At 42.1% G+C, this 22,012-nt stretch overlaps 2 protein-coding genes across 3 annotated transcripts in view; both read left to right on the top strand.

Moving 5' to 3' along the window:
• Positions 1 to 14,568, top strand: part of BLMH (bleomycin hydrolase) — a gene marked incomplete at its 5' end in the record, with an annotated part of 16,274 nt that extends 1,706 nt beyond the window's left edge. Inside the window, 8 exons of the mRNA XM_008631205.2 lie at positions 1,027 to 1,115; positions 2,390 to 2,482; positions 6,038 to 6,193; positions 6,708 to 6,866; positions 6,964 to 7,031; positions 7,437 to 7,554; positions 9,264 to 9,333; positions 13,577 to 14,568. Of these exons, the coding sequence (XP_008629427.1) occupies positions 1,027 to 1,115; positions 2,390 to 2,482; positions 6,038 to 6,193; positions 6,708 to 6,866; positions 6,964 to 7,031; positions 7,437 to 7,554; positions 9,264 to 9,333; positions 13,577 to 13,728 (905 nt within the window). The remainder of the gene's footprint in view (positions 1 to 1,026; positions 1,116 to 2,389; positions 2,483 to 6,037; positions 6,194 to 6,707; positions 6,867 to 6,963; positions 7,032 to 7,436; positions 7,555 to 9,263; positions 9,334 to 13,576) is intronic.
• Positions 14,569 to 18,579: 4,011 nt separating this feature from the next.
• The window catches only part of SLC6A4 (solute carrier family 6 member 4), a 15,278-nt gene continuing 11,845 nt past the window's right edge, over positions 18,580 to 22,012 (top strand). For both annotated transcript variants that reach the window (XM_017731037.1, XM_017731036.1), the window contains exon 1: positions 18,580 to 18,942. The gene's annotated coding sequence lies outside the window, so the exon portion shown is untranslated. The remainder of the gene's footprint in view (positions 18,943 to 22,012) is intronic.

The following is a 22,012-nucleotide window of genomic DNA, read 5'->3' on the forward strand; positions in this document are numbered from 1 at the left end:
TCCTGCTGATGATAAAAGCTCAGAAGATCAACAAATAATTAGATACCCTGATTTCCCATTTAATAAAAGGGTTCAATCCCCTTTTTCTCCAGTCATCAACTCAATCTCATTTATTTATATCCATGTACACCATCTTTAGGGTGCATGGTAAGGAAAAAGCCACTGCTTGACCTGGGTGTGTCTGCAAAGCTGAAGCAAAACTATTTGGAACTACAGCCTGAAGTTGGAATAAAGATCAGTGAGAGGGAATTGATGTGGAATGTGGCAGTGCTGGTCTTACAAAGCTCCAGCAGAAACGGGATCCTACAGCTGCTGGAGATACTTAATTACACCAGCACCTGCTTTCATTTGTGTTGTGAAACAATGTGACACCTTTGTAAATCAACAAGGCAATAATACAAATTTAGAATCACAAAAGGAGTTTGTTTCTTTGAAGCCTGGAGGTTCCTTTTTTCCTTATCCTATTGCTATAAATACTTAATCAGGGCAGAGATTCTGGCTGCTGCTGTTACATCCAGAGCCTTGCATGGTGAGATCTGTGAGTGGTACTGTAATGTAGGAAACCACTGAGCTGCTGCTGGTGTTTTATAAATGTTGAGGAGGAAAGGAGACTGGGAAGTCAGTTTTAACCTTAGATAAACTACATGGAATGATTCATAGGAGGCCCAGTTCTTCAGAACGTATTTCAGGAGATTAATTTTAAAGTAATCAAGTTTTTTTTTTCCTGGTGAACAGGACTTCCTAAAGCACTAATTAATTCAGAACTTTTAAGTGTTGAGTTAAATGATACTGAGCAGTTCAGGGATTCCACATTCTGGGATCCCTGTGGAATGCAGATCAGAGGTCAAGATTCAGTCACAAATTAAAATGTAAACTTTGGGTACTTGTAACCTTTAAATAAGAGCTTTTCCCATATAATCTCTGCACAAACTCAAACTCTTTATCTTTCACATGGATATGAGCAGAAGTAGAAGTATCTATTTTGTGAAAAAGCCAATTGTTAACCTTTAGTTTTATTTATTTTAGAGAAGTATGGTGTTGTCCCCAAGAAATATTTCCCAGAGTCTCATACCACAGAGGCTACTAGAAGGATGAACGAGATCTTGAATCATAAGGTAAAATTGATTTAGATGATACAACTTAGGGGAGGGGATGGGAATGAAACTGCTCCAAATGTTCCTAACCACCTTATCCTTATTGACCAAAGTGTTAAGTGCATCTCAGCAACTGAAATTTATTTACAAGCAGCCTAAAGTCTCAGCAAAGCCTGATGTTAATCTTGAAACGTGGAGCAGGAAGGTGAGATCATAGAAGATGTCCATTGTCAGGCTTCAGTAGCTTGAAAGTTCCTCTTGTGGTTTTAGTAGCAGTTATTCCTAATCCTCAGATTTCCAAGGAAGTTAATTCTTGACATGTGGCTGCTTAAATCTGTTTCTGCAAAACCAGCACATGGTGTCTAGGTGTCTTTTTCCACCCTTTCAGTATCTCATCTCCCTGTGTGCCAAGGTTTTTAGAGATGACTGCCAAATTTGGTGAAAAAGATGGAGGAAAAAAAAGTATTTTAAAAACACTGCAAGTTAAAAATCAGCTTTCAGTATAGAAGTGCACAGCTTTGTCTGAAGGAAGGTGTTAACTCACTGCCTGAACTGCAGAAGTGAATTAGCCTGGGGAGGTGCTGCTGTAGGTAGCGAGATGAAAAAGGCAATTAAAACATTTTTTACCATTTGCTATATTTTTTCCCGTTCATATGCTGCATGCTCAGGGAAAACTGCCTGCTGAAATCCACATAAAAAATGCAAAATACGTGGTGGAATGAGCTTGGACATATTAAATATTGTTAATGTTGTTCTAATCCTGAGCATGGCAAAGCAGCTGGTCCTGAGGGAGCCCCATCACCGTTCCTGGCCTTATGGATGGTGACACTAATGGGAAGCTGTGCATGCAGTGGGGAAATGCCCCTTTCTTTTCATCAGCCAAGAGATCAATTATGCATTAGAATTGCAAAATAAATGTGACAGGATGAAGAAAGTGTGTTCTGTGAAAGTCAGAGGTGCTGGTATGTGTGGATGTTGTGGCGTCACTTACGGGACTGAGAGAAATCAAACCTTAAGAGCTTAATGGCTGCAAGCCTCACATCAGTGGTTGAAAATGGTAATTGAATTGTGACTATTTGTTAATTTTTTGTGATATTTTACTTTAGCAGCATTGAATTATCTTGTTATTTTTTAATGAATCAATCTTTAATGAAGCTTCTGAAAGGTATTTTTATTTTGAAAACATGGTATGAAGAGTTAAACAGGTGTTTGAAACAACCAGATAGGAAGTCCTGAAACTGATCAGGTGACACCTTTCATACCCTTTATAACAAAGTGACTTTCTCTTTAAACAGATGAGAGAATACTGTTTGAGGCTAAGAAATATGGTGGAAAGTGGAGGAAGCAAGGGAGAACTTTGTGCTGCCATGGACATGATGATAGAAGAGGTAAGTAAACTGGTGTGACTTGAATCTTGGAACACAGGGCTGGAGTGGATGAGATTTTTTTATTTTTGTTCTGTAGTACTGGATCAGCCAAAACAAGTGTCTCTTGTTGCTTAAGAAAGTGTGCTTGGAGCTGTTCAAGTGGATTTGTTTTGCAGTGGTTTGTTGCTTACATCATTCTGAGTTTTTCTAATCCTTCCAGACAAATATTTTGCATCCATAGATTTTGGAATGATGATATTTTACAGACATCTGCCCCTTGCTCTAGGAAAAGCAGCATTTTGTCTCTTGAGAGATCAAAACAGTGGCCTGTCAGGCTCTTACAAAAAACAGGAAAGGTTCAAATTTGCATCCTGATGGCTTTGAAGGCAAATCTTGCAGCACAAGTGTTGTGCAAGGATTCCCCACAAGAGAGCAGAAAAGAACCACAAAAGGGAGGTGTCTGCACAAGGCTGAGTCCAGCTGAGGTGTGATCCTGGAGGGCAGCAGAGGAATGAATTGCAGCATGGTTTGGGCTGTGAATTGACTCCATCACTGTCAGTGTGTCTGTACTGCCTGAACCTTCTCCTGGTCACACAGACCCACATCATTTTTCTCATTCTGTGCTGCTCATACTTGATTCTTAAACTGCCAAAAATAACTTAACCTTGAGGCTGTTTTAGTGTGACCGAGTGCATGCACTTTAAACAAAAATGTATTTAATTTATTTCTCAAACATACAATGCCAAGTGACCCAGTGGCTAAATGTATGTTTTTAGGTGAGTCAAGAAATCAAAGGTTTTGCTGGTGTGTGTTAGTTTTTTTTGCAATACAGTGGACATCACTGTTAGGCAGAACCTACCTTGGGCTATCTCTGTAAAGTTTTAGGCAGTTCCATATTGATTAATGTGTTGGTTTTGGAAATTCATCTTTGCACTTCCTGTAAAATTCTGTAGCTTCTTTTTGTCTAATTTTAAGGTTAAGTTAAAAGAAGAAAACTGATTTGTGTTCCTTGGGTTTCATCAAAACTGTTGTGAAATTTCATGCCTTAAGAATGCTGTGCTTTGATTTGAGCCTACCCCAGAAAGTTGCCAATCAGCACTTAGTTCAAAGGTGAATTAGTGTAACTTACATGCAGTGTGTGTCCAAAAGCCCTTGGAGGATTCTACAGCAGACATCAGAAGCTTCCTAGAGATGGTCATTCTTAGGGCAGTGACACACAGTTCACTGCTAAATGTTTCTTCATTTACGTAGATAGAGCCTCTTGCCCTCTGACAAAGAGATCCTGGAACTGACATGAAAGGTTCTTAACTGATTGCAGTTTGTTCTGTAAAAGGTTGTGCTTAACTCTCTGATGTTAACACAGCATTTTCTCCTGCAGCAGTGAAGGTGGTTTGCATGTGTTCAGATGTGTACAAGTGGTCTTGCCTCTGTGTTTTTGTGGCAAAGCAGAGCTTGGTTTTGTTCTGGGAGGTTCTATTTGCATAGCAAATCTTGGTTTGCTCCTGCTGGGAGCAGCACTCGAGCTGAAACGGGGTGGTTGTCTTGGAACACAGGATTAAATATTCACTCCAGAACTGCATAAACATTCTAATCAAACCAGTGCACAGCAGGTCAGAAGTTGCAATCAGTGCAGTTCATGCAATAGAATTTTTCTTCCTTTGCTGTTCTCCTTTGTGGACTCTTCCTTATCAGGAGCGTCCTCCTTTTCCCCTCCTCATTCATTTTGGGGTTTATTACAAGCCACTATATCTTTGCTTTATCTTGGTTCTAGCTGTTTCTAGGGCAATGTAAGTCACCTTTTAGTTTAAATATGCTTATTTTATTTATTGATAGAGGAAGCTTGTGAGATATGAAGAGGGTGCCTGTGTTGGGTGTGGTAGCAAAACAATTGAGGGAGGCCATTCTAGGCTCCAGTGCCTCTGTTCACTGGAGACTTCTGTCTCCATCATTTTCCTTCCTCTGGCTGGAGCCCATTTGGTTGCTGCTCTCCTTTTAGGCATTTTTCTTGCTTATTTTGTGTTCTTGGCCTCATCTCTCAGCGCTTGCAGTTATCTGAGGTAATGTGGGTGTAGCCACAGCAAATGGTACCTTTTGTGCAGTCTGTGCAAAATTAAATATTTATAGTAGTTCAGGGGTTTACATTTGCTCTTTACCATATTTATTGAGAAATGTGTGAGTTTCTGCAGTAGAAGCCTTATGCCCACACCCTTGTTTCAACCTGTAATTAATCTTTCCAATTGTTTTCTTAAATTGCTTGAAGCAAGAACACCTTTATTTAGCAGGAGCATTGCACTCCTTTTGCTGTCAGCACAAAGAGCACATTAACATAAAGCCAGCTCTTATGGAACCTTAGGGTCAGCTCCACAGAAAGAGTTAAATCAGCTTTGGGAGAGGTATTGTGTCTACTCTGCTATGTAAGTGTGAAGACTGCCAGGCTGGGAAAGCGGGCACAGCCCACAGGAGCTGGATCCCAGTGCAGAAGGTGCAGCTGAGATTTGACTCCTTCTCCTCTTATTTTCAATAACCTGATAGTTCCTTGCAAGGAAGAGACTCGTCTTGTGCTCAGGACATGGACAGAGCTGAGATCAGTGTCAGCTGAAATAAAACAGATTCAAACCTGTTTGACTGTGATTAAATTCCCTGTCCCCAGAGTACCTGTGGCAGGTCCTGCTCAGTATCTCTAAAGACACTCATCTGGTTACACTGCCAGTGTTGGCACATTTTCTCATAAGCCCTGTGAGAAAGTACAGTAGTGGTTCTGAAGTGCAGTTTTATATTCTGATTTACAGGGAGGATGATGACTTGAAATCTGGTCAACTTTTTGTGCTAAAAATCCAAAGATAGCTGCCAGCTGCAAAAGATGTCACAGGCAGCAGGCAGGGAGCTGGAATTAAATTGTGTAACCTGCCAGCTCAGCCCTAAACAGAGATACTGTTAAATGCATTAAAACAGATGAGGAGATTATTCTGGGCTTTTGAAAAGAAGCAAAGGCCCATCTTTGAAATCCAAATGAACATTACAGTAAAAAATGAATTAGTACAGGGGAAACACCGGGATAAAATGCCCATGTTAAAAGGTCTGGTTTGTCTCTGCATGGGGCAAACCACCTGGTGGAACAGGTGATGCTGAGTGCTTTTGAGAATCACTTTGATAAAGTTTCTCTTGCAGTGTTGGAGGAGCTTCAGAATTACTTATGAAATGTTGTAATGAGGCTGGGAAGTTTCCTGGTTTTTGCTTTGGGCTGCTGCATTCTTAGGATAACCTGGAATTTGTAAGCTTCTCTTTTGCCTGGCAGTTTACCTGAGAACATGGAGTGTGAAAGTGGGGAGGGAAGCTCTGTTGATTTTCCTGAGGCCTTTCAGACTGGTTTTGAACTGCTGAAACACCCAGATTTCAAGAGCTGAATGCAGATAATTGCTGTGTGTGTTGATTCGTGTGTTCAAAGGTGCCCGTTAAGGTCCCGTTTCTCCAGCTGATTCTCATGTGGAGAAATCCATTGTCCAGTGGCATTGCTGTGGTAGGAGAGGCACACCTGCATGTTCCAGCAGGCTCACAGCTGTTTGCTTCTCCGGGCAGGTATTCAGAATAGTGAGCACTTGCCTGGGCAGCCCTCCAGAGACTTTCTGTTGGGAGTTCCGGGATAAGGAGAAGAACTACCACAAATACGGCCCCATGACCCCGGTGCAGTTCTACAACGAGCATGTGAAGCCTTACTTCAACATGGAGGACAAGGTTGGGGATGCTGAAAGCTTTCCAAGGCCTTTTTTTTGCTGCTAAACCACTTATTTTCCACCGTTGCCAGTGTCTGTCCCCCCTGTAGCTGCAGCACATGGGATGGGCACTGCTTGCCCAAGTCAGAGATGGCACTGTGTTTATTCTCCCTGTTGTGCTGTTTGTGCTCTACCCTTCAGTTATCTGGGATCTTGTGTTGCAGTCCCCAAGGGTTTTGTAATGATAAAATTTGCAATGATCTAATCAGTTGTAATATGTCATAAGGCAGACATTTGAGAAGGAATAACATGCAGAGCTGCTCTGCCACAGTTACGAGGTGAACTTGTGAAACAAAACAAAAAAACCCCAACAAACACAACCTTAAAAAACCTCTTATTTCAGCCAAGTGGCTTGTTGGCTAATGGGGCAGACAGCTGGCTGGGACAAAAGCCATTCCCTGAAATCCTTCTAGATTCACTCCTCAAAAATTTCAGTTATGTTGCACCTTACTTTATGGCATCTTGGTTTTTGGCAGATTTGTCTAGTGAACGATCCTCGACCCCAGAATCCCTACAACAGGCTCTACACAGTGGAGTACCTGGGCAACATGGCTGGAGGGAGGAAAACTCTCTACAACAACCAGCCTGTGGAGGTCTTGAAGAAATTGGCTGCAGCATCTATTAAGGATGGCGAGGTGGGTTTGGCTTCTCTTTGTGGATGGCACAGTGCAGCTCATGCCGTGTGAAATTCCTGGGATTTGGCCCAGACATGACCCTTCCTTCTCTTTGCAGGCTGTGTGGTTTGGCTGTGATGTGGCAAAGCACTTCTATGGCAAGTTGGGAATCAATGACCTGAATATGTGAGTAGAGAATCAAACCAGAATGTCATTTGGTATGCTCAGTGAGGACATGAACAGTCCTTTAGCTGCTCAGGGAACTGATTTGTACATACTTTGGATTATATACTCCAAAAGAGTATATTTAAGTAATTCAGCAGCAGCAGAATTTCTATTTTGCTTGTTAGTTTAACGTGAATCCTTTAAAGATGCACTATGAGTAGTTAAATATTCTTCCTTATTTAAATGTCTAATATATGGTCAGAGAAACTCCTAAAGGGATCAGTTTTTGCATTTATTCTGACATTAAAATTGGCTGAACTCGTATGCCAGTGCACTGTCCTGGCACAGGGCAGTCTCCTGATTCCCTGACTCAGTCAGAACTCCCCCTGCATCCTTTCTCATGTGGCTTATTTGTCTTTCTGCTAGATTTAATCATGAGCTGGTGTTTGGTGTCTCCATCAAGAACATGAACAAAGCAGAACGATTGATCTTTGGAGAATCCCTGATGACCCATGCCATGGTCCTGACAGCTGTCACTGAGAAGGTAGAGTCTCCCTCCTGGAGTTCTTATGCTGGCAGGGATGTGTTGGAATATCCTGGCAGCTTCTTTGTGTGCTGGGTTCACTCACACTTTGCCCCAACCCCCTGGTGCACAAGGCCTGGTTGTTTATTCCCTTTGTGTTGTTTGTGTCTGAGTGTTCAGAACTATAAATACTTAACAAGGAGGGAAGACTTTTAGATGTGTCAAAGGACTTCTTTCCTTTTACCCACAAACTTTTATTGGACAACCACTGCATGGTTAGTCCAGTCTGGTTTAGAGCCTGCAGCTCCTGTTAAAATGCTGGTAGGAGGCACTTTGCAGCAGGGTTAACCTCCTGCAGCTCCCTGGCACGTGATCTCTCTGACCTCTAATTAGGGAAGGGAAATGGTGTCCAACATAGCTCTGTGGCAAACAGCAGGCTGAGATGAATCCACAGCTAGATCTGCTCCTGGCACCATAACAAAGCACATAATAAAGTAAAATGAACCATGTTAAAACTTACAACTCGGGGTTATCTGCAAAGCTGATGTTTCCATTTCTTTCCAGAAGTTGTCAATATTAAAGTTTCTTTGAAGTGATCTCTTCCTGTCCAGCTTGACCTTGGCTTGAGAAATAACAGCTTGCACAGCACTGAGCAAGTTTGCTTGAGCTGTGGTGTTTTGAGTCTTGAGATGGAACTGCTGGGTCATAAGAATGTTCCAAGTTACTTTTTACAACTCAATATAATTTTTTCCTGTTTTCTGCATTCTGAGCTCTTAACACCTCCATTGTGTATCAGATGGCACAAATACTTCTCTAAATATCTCACTGCAAAAACAAGGAAAACTTCGTAGTTGGTACTTCTTAAAAACCTTAATCTGAAGGGGCTTTGAGAAACTGAGTTGTAAAATGTAATATTTTGGATTTACTTACTTTTTTATAAAAAGGCTTTGAAGATTTAAAAAAATCCTATTACAATTTTACAGCATCCTATTACAAATTTACAGAAATTGATGTGGATTAAATGCACCTTTTGGTTAAAAAGTTATTGTACATGAATGTGTTCTTCCCAATTTCTCTCTGAGAGCATCCAGAGTTCACATCTTTGGTCTGAGAGTTCTCAAGTGTCTCATCATAAAGACTGTTCTCTCTTTTCAAGGGAGAATAGAAGCATTACAATATTCCATTGAGTATTAAAAATAGATTTATGGGGTGTTTTTCAGGTTAGTTTTTTGTATTAAAGTATTTTAATTGCACAGCACCAGATGTGGAGCTGTGGCCTTTAGCTAGATTCTTCAAGAGTTTGCACTTGCTCTTACTGATGCTGTTCTGAATTCTGAGAGTTCCTTGTTCCTTTCCTCTGATTTTCAGTTCAGGCAAGTTGTGCATCCTGTATTTAATTTCCCCTGTGCCCTGATGGGGGATAGGGACAGCAGCTTAAATTCTGTGAGTCAGTTAAGTCCAAACTAGAATTTAACTAAATTTCAGTTTCCTGATAAAATAAATCTTGATTGCAGGCTCTCTTCTTGACCACATTTCCTCATATTTTATCTAAGTAAGTAGATGAGTATTTTAGAAAATGGCCTTTCTCCAGCCATTAACAAGAAACCATTGGGATTCTCAGGAGTGGAGCTCTGTGTTTTCCTGGTGCTGGATTCGGGTGTGGAAGGGGTTGGCTGCTCAGGTGTGGCCTCTCCTTCACTGCTGAATGTCATGGGCTTGTTTTGTAACAGGATGGGCAAGAAGATGCATTTGAAAAATGGAGAGTGGAAAACTCGTGGGGTGAAGACCGTGGCAATAAAGGTAATTTATAGTCATGGGAACAGAAAGCTGAATGTTTGGAAATAAGGATGTGGAAGGGACAATCCAATACCCAGACTGGTTTGACTACAGAAGGCATGGGAAGATACCAACAGACTTTATCAAAAGCTCGTATTTTATCAAAGTTTCATTCCTTCATTATCAATTTTTGTTAAGGTTGTTCAGTTTATTACAGGGAAGTTGCTGATACTCTTAAGCCTTGATATCAGTTTGCTGTTGATCCCAAGTAAATTCCCAGCCATTATCCCTGCCAAAAACCCCAGCAGCTGTAGGAGTTTGCAGCTGCTGTGACAGGCAGGGACACAAAATCCAGTCCTTACTGTGCTTCTGCTTGTGCTGGGGCTTCTCCATGAACTTGTTTTCCTGTAGCTGCTGCCCTGTTGGGACACTTTGGGAAGGCTCTGGGGGCTGTGCCAGGGCCCTGTGCCAGCCTGGTGTGGCACCTGGCAGGAGTGGGACACAACCCTGAGTCACAGCTCGGAGCTGGTTTAGGAAATTGCTTCCTGTTGCTTCCCTGCTCATGGAAACTGGGAATGACCACAGGGTGTTTCTCTGCTGGTCTGAGGGGCAGCTCTGAGCTCCCCAGCCCTTGGTGAGTGGGGCTGGTGGTGTCAGAGCATCCCTGCTTTGCCCTGCCAAGGTCAGGCAGCTTTTCCTACATGGAGTGGAGGGGAACTCCAGGATTTTTGTCATCTCCTGAGTGAGACAGGCAGGATGTGGGCGCAGCTGTGGCACACCCTCAGTGGTGAGTGTGCCAGTTCAGACTCTGTGTCCCAGGGAATAACAGTCATTGCTGGCCACATTTTTCTGCTGCACATTAATCCCAAATGTTGTGCTTGTAAGATTTGGTGTGGCAGAACTTTCCCAGGATGTCTTGGTTTTCTTCTGGGAATAGACTATTTTTGGAGAACTCTGTTTTAGGATGTGGTCTTATTTAAAAGCTGTTTGATAGCATGAACAACTCAGAGGAAAACAGAATATTCTTGGAAAAGTGTCTTAATTTATGTTGCGGCCTCTTGGTCATGCAGTAGTTTCTGTTCTGAGTTAACTGTATCCATTTGCAGCAAAGTATTCCAATAAAAATCTTCAGTCTTGACAAAACAATGAAACTGTTGATGCTCAGCCTTCGGCTCAGCAATATGACAGTAGTAAAATGTTCTTTGGACTGTTGGATTAAGTAAAGAAGCCAAATCAATGCTGAGGTAACATCAAAAGCACAGGGCAGCAGCTGAACCCTGACACTGCTGCAAGTGATGCTTGTTGGGCTGGGACTGAGCTGTGGCACTTCTGTGCTGCAGCACCCACATGCACACTCACTTTTCAAGAATGAGTTCTAGAGCCATGTGAGAGGAGCTGGTTGTTCCTTTGAAAAATAAAGGGACCCCAGAGTGACTTGAATAACCCTGCCCTACCTTGTCCCCATGCCATCTGTGTGGACTTTGCAGGGTGAGTCACTGTCCCTTATCTGCTTTGTACCAGGGGACATCACACTCTCTGGGAACTCTTGCTCCCTGACTATACTTGTTTTGCTCAGGGAGTTCCCTGGAAAAGTGCCTTGACAGAAAATCCCATCAGAATTAGGAAGCTTGACTCTATTTCAGGCTGCTATTTTTTTAGGGAGGTGAATCCCTGAATGATTTTCTTGTGTATGACCAAACAAACTGCTCTGGAGCAAAAGGCAAATTGGACATGTCCTCCAGAGCTCCTTCCAACCACTAGAAGAGGTAGCTGAGAGTCACAGAATCATTTAGGTTGGAAAAGCCCTTTTAAGGTCCAAAAGAGTCTAGCTGTTCACCCAGCACTGCCAAGTCCCCACTGAACCATGTCCCCAAATGTCACATCGACACATCATTTAAATCTCTTCAGGGACTGTGACTCAGCTTGATGGGGTTTCTTCTCCTTCCTGCCCTGATTTTTTACTCTTCAGTAGTAGCTGGTGTAGGAGGGTGAGGACTCAGTTTGTGTGAGCTGTCTTGCTGTGCCAATGAGGCTGTGTCTCACTGTGATAAGAGTTAAGCTTTTTATCTTATTTGCCTTGTTAAGGAATTGAGAAGCTGTGCTTGGGCAAGTCCAGCACAAGAAACCAGAGTCCACATCAGTGAGGAGTCAGCCAAGAATGATGCTAAACTTGGCACATCCCAGCTGAGGCCCAGTTGGGTGTGGGGGATACGAGTAAGCCCCAACTCCCAGGATTTCTTGGACAGGGTGATCAAGGGTCCAGCCTGCAACAAAACACCAGGGACTGGTCTTGAGTCTTCAAAAAATGAGCAAACAAGTGACTTTTTTGGGGTGGAAAGAACTGAGTGTTTTCATGTGGGGTTCCCTGTTGTTCCAAGTACAGTCCAAGGTGCCAGGTGCCACCTGTTTCCCCTGACTGGAATGGTGCAAGACTGGAAAGACTGGCACTCCTGGTGTGGGAATTATGGGATGGAATCAGTTATATGTTCACACTGCAGAGTAGGCTGAACTGAAATCTTGTGGTAGTGCTTGTCCTGGAGAAAGGGAACCCCTGTGAACCAGCCCAGCTTTGTCTCGCCTAAATATTTAGTAATTACTTTTATATCTGTTGTATGAATGTTTCTGGAACCCACCCTGTGTGTTTTTGCTTGAGGAATGAACACAGCTGCTGACAAACATTGCTTGTTTTCTGAGGTAAAAAAGTTACTTCCTAGTCAAATATTTCCTTTCTGTTTTATTGGCACTTTTTCAGCCACACAGGCAAGTTTAATTATTCTGAGTACTCTTTTGTTCTGGAGACACACAGGACGTTACTACCTAACTTTGAACCCAGCTTATCCCATCAGATATCTTTTTTTAAAAGCAAGGAAGAGGGAAATACTAAATCACACTGTGGAGAGGGGTCCATCTGCTTGTTTTGGCATGAAAAGAGCTTTTTTAGGATACATCTCCAGCTAGAAGTCAGCTCCCTTTGGGCTTTTCATCTCTTGTATTGGCTGTTGCTGTCCTGCAGGAAGGCATTTCAAGGCTTTAACTGTAGGCACCCAGAGTCTGTGTGTGCATCTCTCATCCCAAAAGTGCCCTGTGACAGAGGCACTGTTCATTTGCTCTCCCCAGGAGTTACAGCACAAGCACAGTGTGCCTTCTCCAAGGCCCTTTGCGGACGTTCAGGGGCGTCTCAGGTGTCTGTAGGATGTGTTTGTGTGGGTCTGCACTGCCCAGGCCTCCCCCAAAGAGTGACCTGAGCTATTTGCATGTTCTGGAGTCGTGCTCGGAGCTTCCTCCTCGCTCAGATGCTGCGATCCCAATCGGCTCCGAGGGACAGGATGTCAGAGGCAGAGTTCATTAATCCTCTCAGGGTGCAATTACTTGTTGGCTCTTGGGACTGGGAGGTTTTTGTGTGTCCCAAGAACTCATATCCTGAAGAGAGGATAATCAAGGCAGCTCCCTTTGGCAGTGTTTCCAACATGGCTTCTAGCACAGGTTACAGTTGATAGGGGTTTTAATTTATGGGATTATCTGATCTCTTGCTTTAGAAACAAGATGGTGGAGATAGATGCATTTATTGTCCATACTCTGGACATTTTCTTGTTTCATTTGATTGTGTGATGATACTGTATAAGGAAGGACACGAGGAACTTTATTACATTAAGGTTTCTCATCTGTCTGCTAAATGCTTCCTTTCTCCCAGCGACTCTTCTTCCCAGTTCACCTGGAATAGCTTGCTTCCAATGGCAGCTCTCTGCTAAAACCTCTAAAGTGATTTCCCTCACTCCCAGTTCAAAGGGTGTTCACTGTCATTTTCATATTCAGAGAGAAAATTAAGATTTGATTCAGCCAAAGTGTGATTTAAATGGCTTTGAGGAAAGCAGTGGCTGCCTCTTACTGCAAAAACTAAACCAAGAAAGTTTTCTTAGAACAGGTTGATATTCACCTGGAAAATTCTAAAGCCTCAAATAGATTCAAATAATTTTACATTCTGCCTTAGAAGCCTGGAAGGCTTTGTAATTCCCTTGAGTATTGTCAGTGCCCATTTTAACAGAGCAAACATAAATTATGATATTGTTTTTCCTGGTGGGCTTCTTGCTTGACCTTTCACTGCACACAAAGTACATCCTGTATGTCAACTTCCTCCAGATATTTTTTGTGTGTTTTGAGAGATAACCAGCATGACCAGGCCCTGTTTAATGCATCATTCATAGGTGAGACTTGTCTGTGACTGTTTCCCTGCAGTGGCTCAGTGCTGTGATGCTCTGTGTCCCCCCAGGTTACCTGATCATGACGGATGACTGGTTCTCCGAGTACGTGTACGAGGTGGTGGTGGACAAGAAGCACGTGCCCGAGGAGATCCTGGCCGTGATGCAGCAGGAGCCGATTGTTCTGCCAGCCTGGGACCCCATGGGGGCTTTGGCCAAGTGAAGCACAGAGCATTTGCCTCCTCGTGGCCATCAGAAGTAGCTGCAATAGAGAATTCCAGTGGTCGGAAGCCATAGCCAAACGATAACGTGACCGAGCCCTTGGCCTGGTCCCTATTCCTGAAATGTAAGTTAAGGATCCTTGGGAAATAGCGCTGTACTGATCCAAGCTCCCAGACAGGCTGCTCCAAAACTCAAAAGGGAAAAGGAAAAAAAAAAACCTCAGAATGAAAGCAGATGATAAGTGCTGTCAATGGCAGTTTGATTTTACCTTAAATTTTTAATGCGAATCAGCGTAGTAATGTAGTAAAATTATTTTGAACAGTGTTTTCCCTAGAAAAAAATGGGCATTAAAGGCCCTTTAGAATTAATAGCTAGGTGATTGTTAGAGTAAACATATTGAGATAATTAACCAATTATGGTCTGACTTGTCCTATAAAAGAACTCCCCAAAAATACTTTATATATTCACATTTTTAGTTTTGCTGAAATTTGGAGGGGACATATTAATTGAAACTGCTAAAAATTACTTTTAGAAAATTTTAACTTCCAGCAGAATTGGGGAAGGGGAACTGTTTCCCTGAGGTATCCAGTTTCACTTGGTTTTATTCTTCCATTATTGAGCTGGGACTGGATAACCCCCCCAAGAGCCAGTGCTATGTCTGTGTGCACAGGAGCGCTATTTTTCAGTTATTTTAGCAAGAACAACCATAAATATGTTCACAGGTGGAGTTAGTGTCATGCTCAACAGAAAAACCAACGTTTTAATTGCTGCATTTTATTTGGTTGTTTTAAAAAACAAGATGGTGCTATGAAGCTTTTGAATAAACACTTTCTAAAGTGACTGGGACAGTTCTGGTTTCCTTTTCTAAAGAGGTGCATGGAGCTGATGGGATGGGAAGATGTTGGTGACCTGCAATGAGGGTGCACAGACCTTTAACAACAAGTTACAGAAATGTCAGAAATGGTTCTGCTGGAGCTGATCCTCCTTTGGGCAGGAGGATGGACCAGCTCATCCTTCAGGGACCCTTTTGAGGTCTCATGCACAGTCTCCACTTCATGCTGTCACTTGAATGAAGGCAAGCAAACAGTTCTTGTACTCCCTGGTGGCTCTGACATGGAGCCAGATCTCTTGGAAAGTTGTGCTATGCACAATATTTTCTTTATGACTAATGCATGTGTTGTTTGGGGGCTTTTTCCTCTTCCAAAAGGTCAGTAGTTTTAGTCCTTCAGGATCTTTCTACTTAAAACTTCAACATCAGGTCTTCTGTTTCCTCTGTGCTATCTATGAATGTGATAGCAGCCAAGGAGAATTGACTTTTTCTCTTGAGCTTTTTTGACATTTTTCTTGCTGGTGGTAGTGCTGATGAGGATTGAGTTTGATAAAACTGATTCCAAGCCAGTTTTTGTTAGTTTCAGTATGTTAAAGCATTGTCCAGTCCGTGCTTATCTCCCCAGTTCTTGCCCAGATATTCCCCTGTGCACTTTTATACAACAGTACTGTGTTTTTTCCTTTCCTTCAAATAAGCACAGAAAATCCATGTGGCTGAAACACATTATGGGGAATGAAGCCAATCTGGCAGCAACACTTCTGCCTTTATGCCCTGCAATTTTATAAGTTCTTTCCAAGGTGGAATTGGGAAGGGGAGGTGGAATGCAGATTTCAAGGTGGGAGCTGTGGTTTTTCCACTGTGAGGACTCTAGGGGCAGTTGAACAAAGTGTTCTGAGGTTTGTGCTGGTGCCATGAAGTTGAGGATATTCCTCTGCCTGTGGGAGAACAGCCATGGAAACATTGGTAAGGATTGGTTGTTATCCATAAACCAGACCCTCACATCTTCCAGGTAGGTGGGGTTGTTTTTAACCTGCACTTTGAAATGTGGGTAAAATTGGCGGATAAAAGGATTCCCCATGAACAGCTCCTGCTGATGTGACTTCTACTGGGTCACTCTGCCTTTTTGTCCCGAGGGAAAACTCACTGATGAGATCAGCAGCCCTCAGATAAGGCTGGAGACAGCTGAGGGATGATTGAGCTGCCATGTGCTTCCTCCAGAGCCTGAGGAAGTTCTCAGGGTCCTGTGCAGCACAAGAAGATCCAAGAAGAGCCTCAGTCTCTTCCCAGGTGTGTGGGAGACACTTCACAGCCAGGGATTGTTCCCAATGAATTGTTCCAGCACTTCTGCACAGTGTGTGATGGAGGAACAGGCCACTTAACCCCTGTCAGTGTGCAGGAAATGGTTGAGAGATGATAAAAAAACTCTTTCCAAGGGATGGAGTGGAAATAATGTGGGAATAAGCCTGGCTTGCTGCAGGTTGTCACTCAGCAAAGAAAGCTCCATGTCTTATGAACTGTAAATCCAGACTGTAAAATCATTAACATACAACTGCTAAAAAGATGCTTTGGTTAGAATAAAAAACCAATTCGTGCCCACTGTATTTCAATTTCTCCCTTACTTTATATCTATATCTATATATATAGATATATATCCTTTGCAAAGCCTTAACCTTTAGATTGCTGAGGAACCAGCTGACTAATAGTTTTCTTTTCCAGTTTGTCAACAAAACTGTAGCTTTCATGTGAGAATTCAAAGCCAGTTCCCCTGACAGGTGCTAAATATTGACAGATAATGTTAGGAAAGTCAACTCTCTCCGATTCAATCAAATGGCAGAAAATAAAAACAATTCCTAGTGAAGAAACTGAGGAGAGGTTACGTGTACTGGTGGTTTGTGGGTTCTAGGAATCAGATTTCTCCGCTGGAATGTGCTCTTAAAACAGTTGTCGTGGAAATAACAAAACCTCTCCAAAACTCATCGAACTCCCAGATGTGCATCCCAGCACTGTGGGTGTGGAAAATAGCGGGGAAAGGCAATCAGAAATTATTTTATCCCAAAGCCAAATGTAATAGCTTCTAAATGCAGTCTGATTGCTAACTAAGGAAAGAGGAGAACAAACAAATACTGCAGGATTTGTTTGGTTTGTGTTACTTAGAAAATTGTTCCAGTTCTTTTATTGGCAGTGAATCAGAGATGCTTGCAGAGCTGTTACTGATCTCACAGTACAGTTGGTACTACTGTTATGAGGTCACTTGAGTGATGATTCCCATCCTTGTGTTGGAATCTGCAGCTGCTTTATCTGTGTGTCTTGTGTAAAGTCCATTTTCTTTCTCTTTTTCTCATACTTTCCTTAAATCATCAGAATTTTGCCCACCAATGCCTAGAAGATGTCATGAGATTCTGGAGCTGGCTCAGTACAGCCCCCAAAAGTTTTTCACTTATGAGATAAATAAAGTGTCATAAAGTTGAGGGTTTTGCCTGAAATCTCCAGTCTGTTATTTCTATTATGCCCCAAAGGTTCCAGGCTGTTTGGCAAGAAATTAAACCCAAAAAAAACCCAACAAAACAAACCCAACAACTGCTGCAGAAGAAAAAATGCATTAATGAAAAAACACCTGAACAAAAAGACCAGGATAAGAAACTAAAGAACCTCCTCTAAGCAGAGACTGAGATGGAGAACAACTTCAAAGGTCACGATCCCTCTAAAATTTTTTAAAACCCGAGATATAATTATGTAAAGAGCAGAGGGGCTCTCAGTAGAGAGAGTTTCTTTCTTGTAAGAGCGTAGAAAAAGTGAGTTTGGAAAATCCCTTCCACTTTCCCAGCAGTAGTGAGCTGGAAATCTCTATGGAAAGGGGGAAGGTGCAGATTCCTTGTGCCCTCCATCCTCTCAGGAAAGAAAAAAATCCTGCTCTCCAGAGCCCAGGGTCTGACCCACAGCTGGATATTTACACACTAAAACACTGTGCTTTGACCTCCAGAAAGGTTTTGTGAGTGAGGCATGGCAGAACCTGTCCCTGCAAACCTTCTGGAATAGGATGAAACAGAGGGAAGGTTGTGGAGGAATATTACATGCAAGGACACAAACTGGTGGGGGTTTTCCTGTCGGCAGTGAAGTGGAGGTTGGCATAGCCAATCCTGATTATTTTGGAAAGCAGGACACAGGAGGGAAATCCAGCACTGCGGACGGGAGGCAGATATTGCTATTTGCACTAAAAGATCCATGGATTCCTAAAGCAAGTGAAGGAAAAAGCTCCGTTTGACAAAACAGCCTTAACGCCGTGCCCAGGGGAGTTAATGGCAAACAAACCTGATTTTAGTACGTGTCCCTCGCGTGTGTAACTGCAATGCCTGAGCTCTCCTTGAGATGGTGCAGGTGCCTCGCCCTGCCCAGCTGTGGCTCTGTCAGGGACCAGGGACAGCAAAGGAAAGTGCAAATTACGGCTCTTCGGTTTTCAGTTTATTTTCTTTGCAATTATTTGGAAGAAGTCTCTGTAAACTGGCAACTGCTTCCAGTAAAGCTGCTGCTGCTCGAACAATCAGCTACTCTTACTTGCCCCTATTCTGCTTTTCCACCTTTTTTCCCCCCTAAATCTGCCACCTAAACTACAGCATTGACCTGTGATTTATGACTTTTTATAAAATCGTGAAGTGCAGGAATGAAGAAATCCTGGATGAAAAACACTGGAGAAAAAAACGTGTCAGAAGTGGAGTGAGGTATTTGGAGTAGTGGTAGGAAGAAAGGAAATTACTTGTTGAGCTTATTGAGGAAGCAAAACACTTGTAAAGAATTTGTGCTTCAAGCTTTAAAACAAAACTAAACCTTATTTCTTTATTAAAATAATGCAACTATTCAACATTATTGAAAAGAAATTACTGTTTTCAAGCCCTTTTATTGTGATAATATCCCAGTCCTTCCTATCCTCCTGTAATCTGCAGACCTATAAATATGTAATTCACTGACTCCCTCAAAACTTTGTTGTGTCCATCCTCATCCCCATCCTGTTATTTAGAGCTGTAACAACACCCAGCAAAGCTGTCCCTTACCAGGAAAGCTTCCCTTCCTTCTGCCTCTGCCTTCATTGGATCCTGCTCGCCCGATCAGAGCAGGCAAATGTAGCCACCCACCTCTAGGAGGAAAACTGAGCTGCAGCCCTGGTGAAACATAAAGTTTATTTGACTAAAGTGACGCAAAAATTCTTAAAGAGCTCTTTGGCAGCAGATTATCTGGAAATCAGACCATGTGAGGGGGACTGGTGTACAAAAACCTCCCCAGGATGCTGAGTTGCCCACAGGCTGAGCTGCCCAGGCTGAAGTAAATGTGGGTGAAGGGGACTCGAGCTTGGATCTCTCCAAGGGCAGTGCTTCGGACCGACCCCAAACACAGGTACTTTATAATTTTGTCCTTACACAGCGATGTCTGAAGTACTTCTATGAAATTCAGACAGACTCAGAGACAGCTGCTCCTCAGAGCTGACCCCCTGCAGCAGCAGACACTGGAGTTTCATTAACTTTCCCTCCTCGTTGTCTCTTTCCACTTCGGTTATAAAATCTGAAATACTAATGACAGGCTAAAATCTGTACTCTAGGTTTTGTTTGTTTTTAAATCAGCTTTAAGGTCTTTGACAATTTTTAAAACATTGTGCATCTAACAACTTTGGGGGCAAAGAAGATACCCTGATTTTAGTTTTAGTTTTCCTTGGGTTTTTAAAACTTTTAGTGTCTTTTATTTCTTTTCTGTTGCTACATGCTCTACTCTGTCATGGCACTTGTCCAGCAGTTATGAATGTTGGGAGTCAAATGCCTGTAGCAGAACATGTTCTGACAATCTAAACTTAAGAGTTTTGGCAGTCCACATAACTGCATTACCGATGTAAAGTTATCTGAAGCTTACAAAAAAGCATTAAACTACAAGGCAAAATGAAGGAAAGCAGCAGAATCCAAAGGAAAAAAGAAGAAAAAATAGGCAATATAAGCTGTTATTTATTTTGAAAGGGTGAAGTGAGCTTTATTAACCATATTAATTTATATTTTAAAAGGTAAATGGTTCCAGCACAGTAAATTATTGAACTCAATGGGACAGATTTATTGCAAGTAATAAATCTGAAGAGCATGTCCCATGTATTTATAGTCAATCACGTTTACTGAAACCAACTGGTTTGCTGGGTTAGTTTGCTAAGAAATATGGAGTTTAATTAAGGAATGCAATGCAACTAAATATATAAATAGGCAAGGAAAACATGTTTTGATATGTTAAGAAAGCCTGGGGGAAAAGGGATCAGGCATTTAATGGATTTGGATTCTTGAAAATGTTGTGGTATTTTTTTAATGTGGGTTGTCAGACATTTACCAGGGAAGGGCTCAAACACTTGGGCTGCATCTTCTGGTGATTTTGATGGTGAATTAACCATAATTTTTTGGGATAATACTTTGCAAACTTCTCACATAGCAAGTGACTGTTGTGACCATTTTCTAATTGGACAGAGTATGATGAATTGCAGATGGTTAAATTAAGAAAAACTGTCCCCAAACTGGAATTTAATAACCCCCCTAATTTATTCCCACACATGGAAATGTGCACTGTGTTCTTTCCTGCTTTCCTCCATGGAAATACAAACTGATGAGTTTTCATTAGTAGCAAAGCCTAAAGAAATATTAATTCTGTGTCCTGATCTCCTTCCTGATGCTCATGTTTGAACTCTTTTCCCAACCTGTGTGTTTGCAGCTCTGTATCTTATAGAACTGAGAGAACCCAATGAACCCTGCCTGTGGGATAAATGTTTTGTAAAGAATTTGAGTAGAACTTGGAGCCCAAATTAAGAGCTGTAATTTGGAGATAGCCATTAACGAATCTCCTTCAGAGGAACATCATCTGTTACTAAGGGATGGATTTATTTAGTGATGTTTGCTGTGTTATGACTCTTCCTTCAAGTTTATGTAAATAATTTGAGGAAGAATACAAAAGCAGTATCATTCCCTCCAAGCTTATCTGTTTCCTTGCACTACACACAGACACTCTCGAGCCAAAAAAATGCAGTTCCCCTCCTCCCTGTTCTTTAAATGACTGACACCAGTTTGGCAGCATTCCCACTACAGTACAGTGTCTGTCTTCTCAACAGAATTTTAAAGGTAAGACTCTCTCTTTCCTGAGGACTTTTTAATTTCAGACTGAAACAGGGACAAGATTGTGACATAAAACTCCCAGTGCAGGTTTGTATTTCCCCAAATCTGCTGCTGCCAGAAGCACTCTGTTCCCATCTTACCTACGTTTAGCCTTATCTGGGAATACAGGAGTTAACCTCTCCTTGTGCCACTCTTTGGGAAGCAGCTCTTTACTCTCCCAGGGCCATTGTCTCACCAGCACAACTTGCTGAGAAAAAGGGTCCATTTTGTCACCTTCATGCTGCAAGTTTCCTCTAAAATACTCCCAGGTTACAGCACTGTGCCAAAGTACCCAACTGAGTAACATTTAAAATCACTGGCACTGGGATCAAACCTGTTACAATTCACTGGACCATTAATTTCAGTGGGTTTTGTTCACTCTTTATCAAAATTCAATTTTGATTCTCTTCAACTAGAAAAGAATTTCTAAAAAAATCCCCCAAATAAATCAATTTTATGTTGTGGAGGGATGGTCTGGATATCAGCTTAGATCTGCTTTACACCTAATGCCCCAATTCTGTGGCTCCCAAGTATTTATGAATAACAGGTTTTGAAATCTGAAATACAAACTGTCACACTTGCTAATGAGCTAATAGGAAAGGACATCCTAGGTAATCATTTTTTAAAGAAATCAATAAAAGTGAACACATTCAACATCAAAAAGCACTATTTTTTTTCGCATTAGGAAACTAAATATGACTCGTGTATGACACACAGCAAGTAAAATTCATCATAATTGAGAGCAATGCAATTTAATTGGCTGAAAGGTTTATTTTTTAACAAGATCTCACAGTATGGGGACATCTATTCTGTAATACTTTGATTTAAGTGTTGCTCCTGAACTGTGCAAACTCAGGAAAAACACGAAGCCTCTCTGGCTCATTTGTGGCTCAGAGGTGAGAACAGGTCCAAGCAAACAGCACAGCCCTCTCCTGCCTGGGGTGAATGATTCCTATCTTGTCATACAAGCTTCTTGCTTGATATTTGAGATAAAAGTAACATCCTTGGACTCCTTCCATTTACGCACAACTGCCTGTGTGAGCTGCAGGGTGTCATGTGAGTCAGGCAGCTGTAACCTTAACCATCTTAAATTCTTTGTGATAAACGTGAGATTTAGGTCAAGTTAACAGGAATCATCCCAGTGTTTGGTTCTGTTTGCCAACACCCTGGGCTGACTCTTTGTCTTGAGGTTCAAAGTGTTTCAATTCCCTGTGAGTGCCTGCATGTGAAGGGACGGAAGCAGGAGGATGGAAGAATAGTGGGAGGGAAGGTGGGACCTGAGTTTTCCTGCAGGA

The sequence above is a fragment of the Corvus brachyrhynchos genome, unplaced genomic scaffold (genome assembly GCF_000691975.1).
Source record: "Corvus brachyrhynchos isolate BGI_N302 unplaced genomic scaffold, ASM69197v1 scaffold283, whole genome shotgun sequence".
In the NCBI taxonomy this organism is placed as follows: domain Eukaryota; kingdom Metazoa; phylum Chordata; class Aves; order Passeriformes; family Corvidae; genus Corvus; species Corvus brachyrhynchos.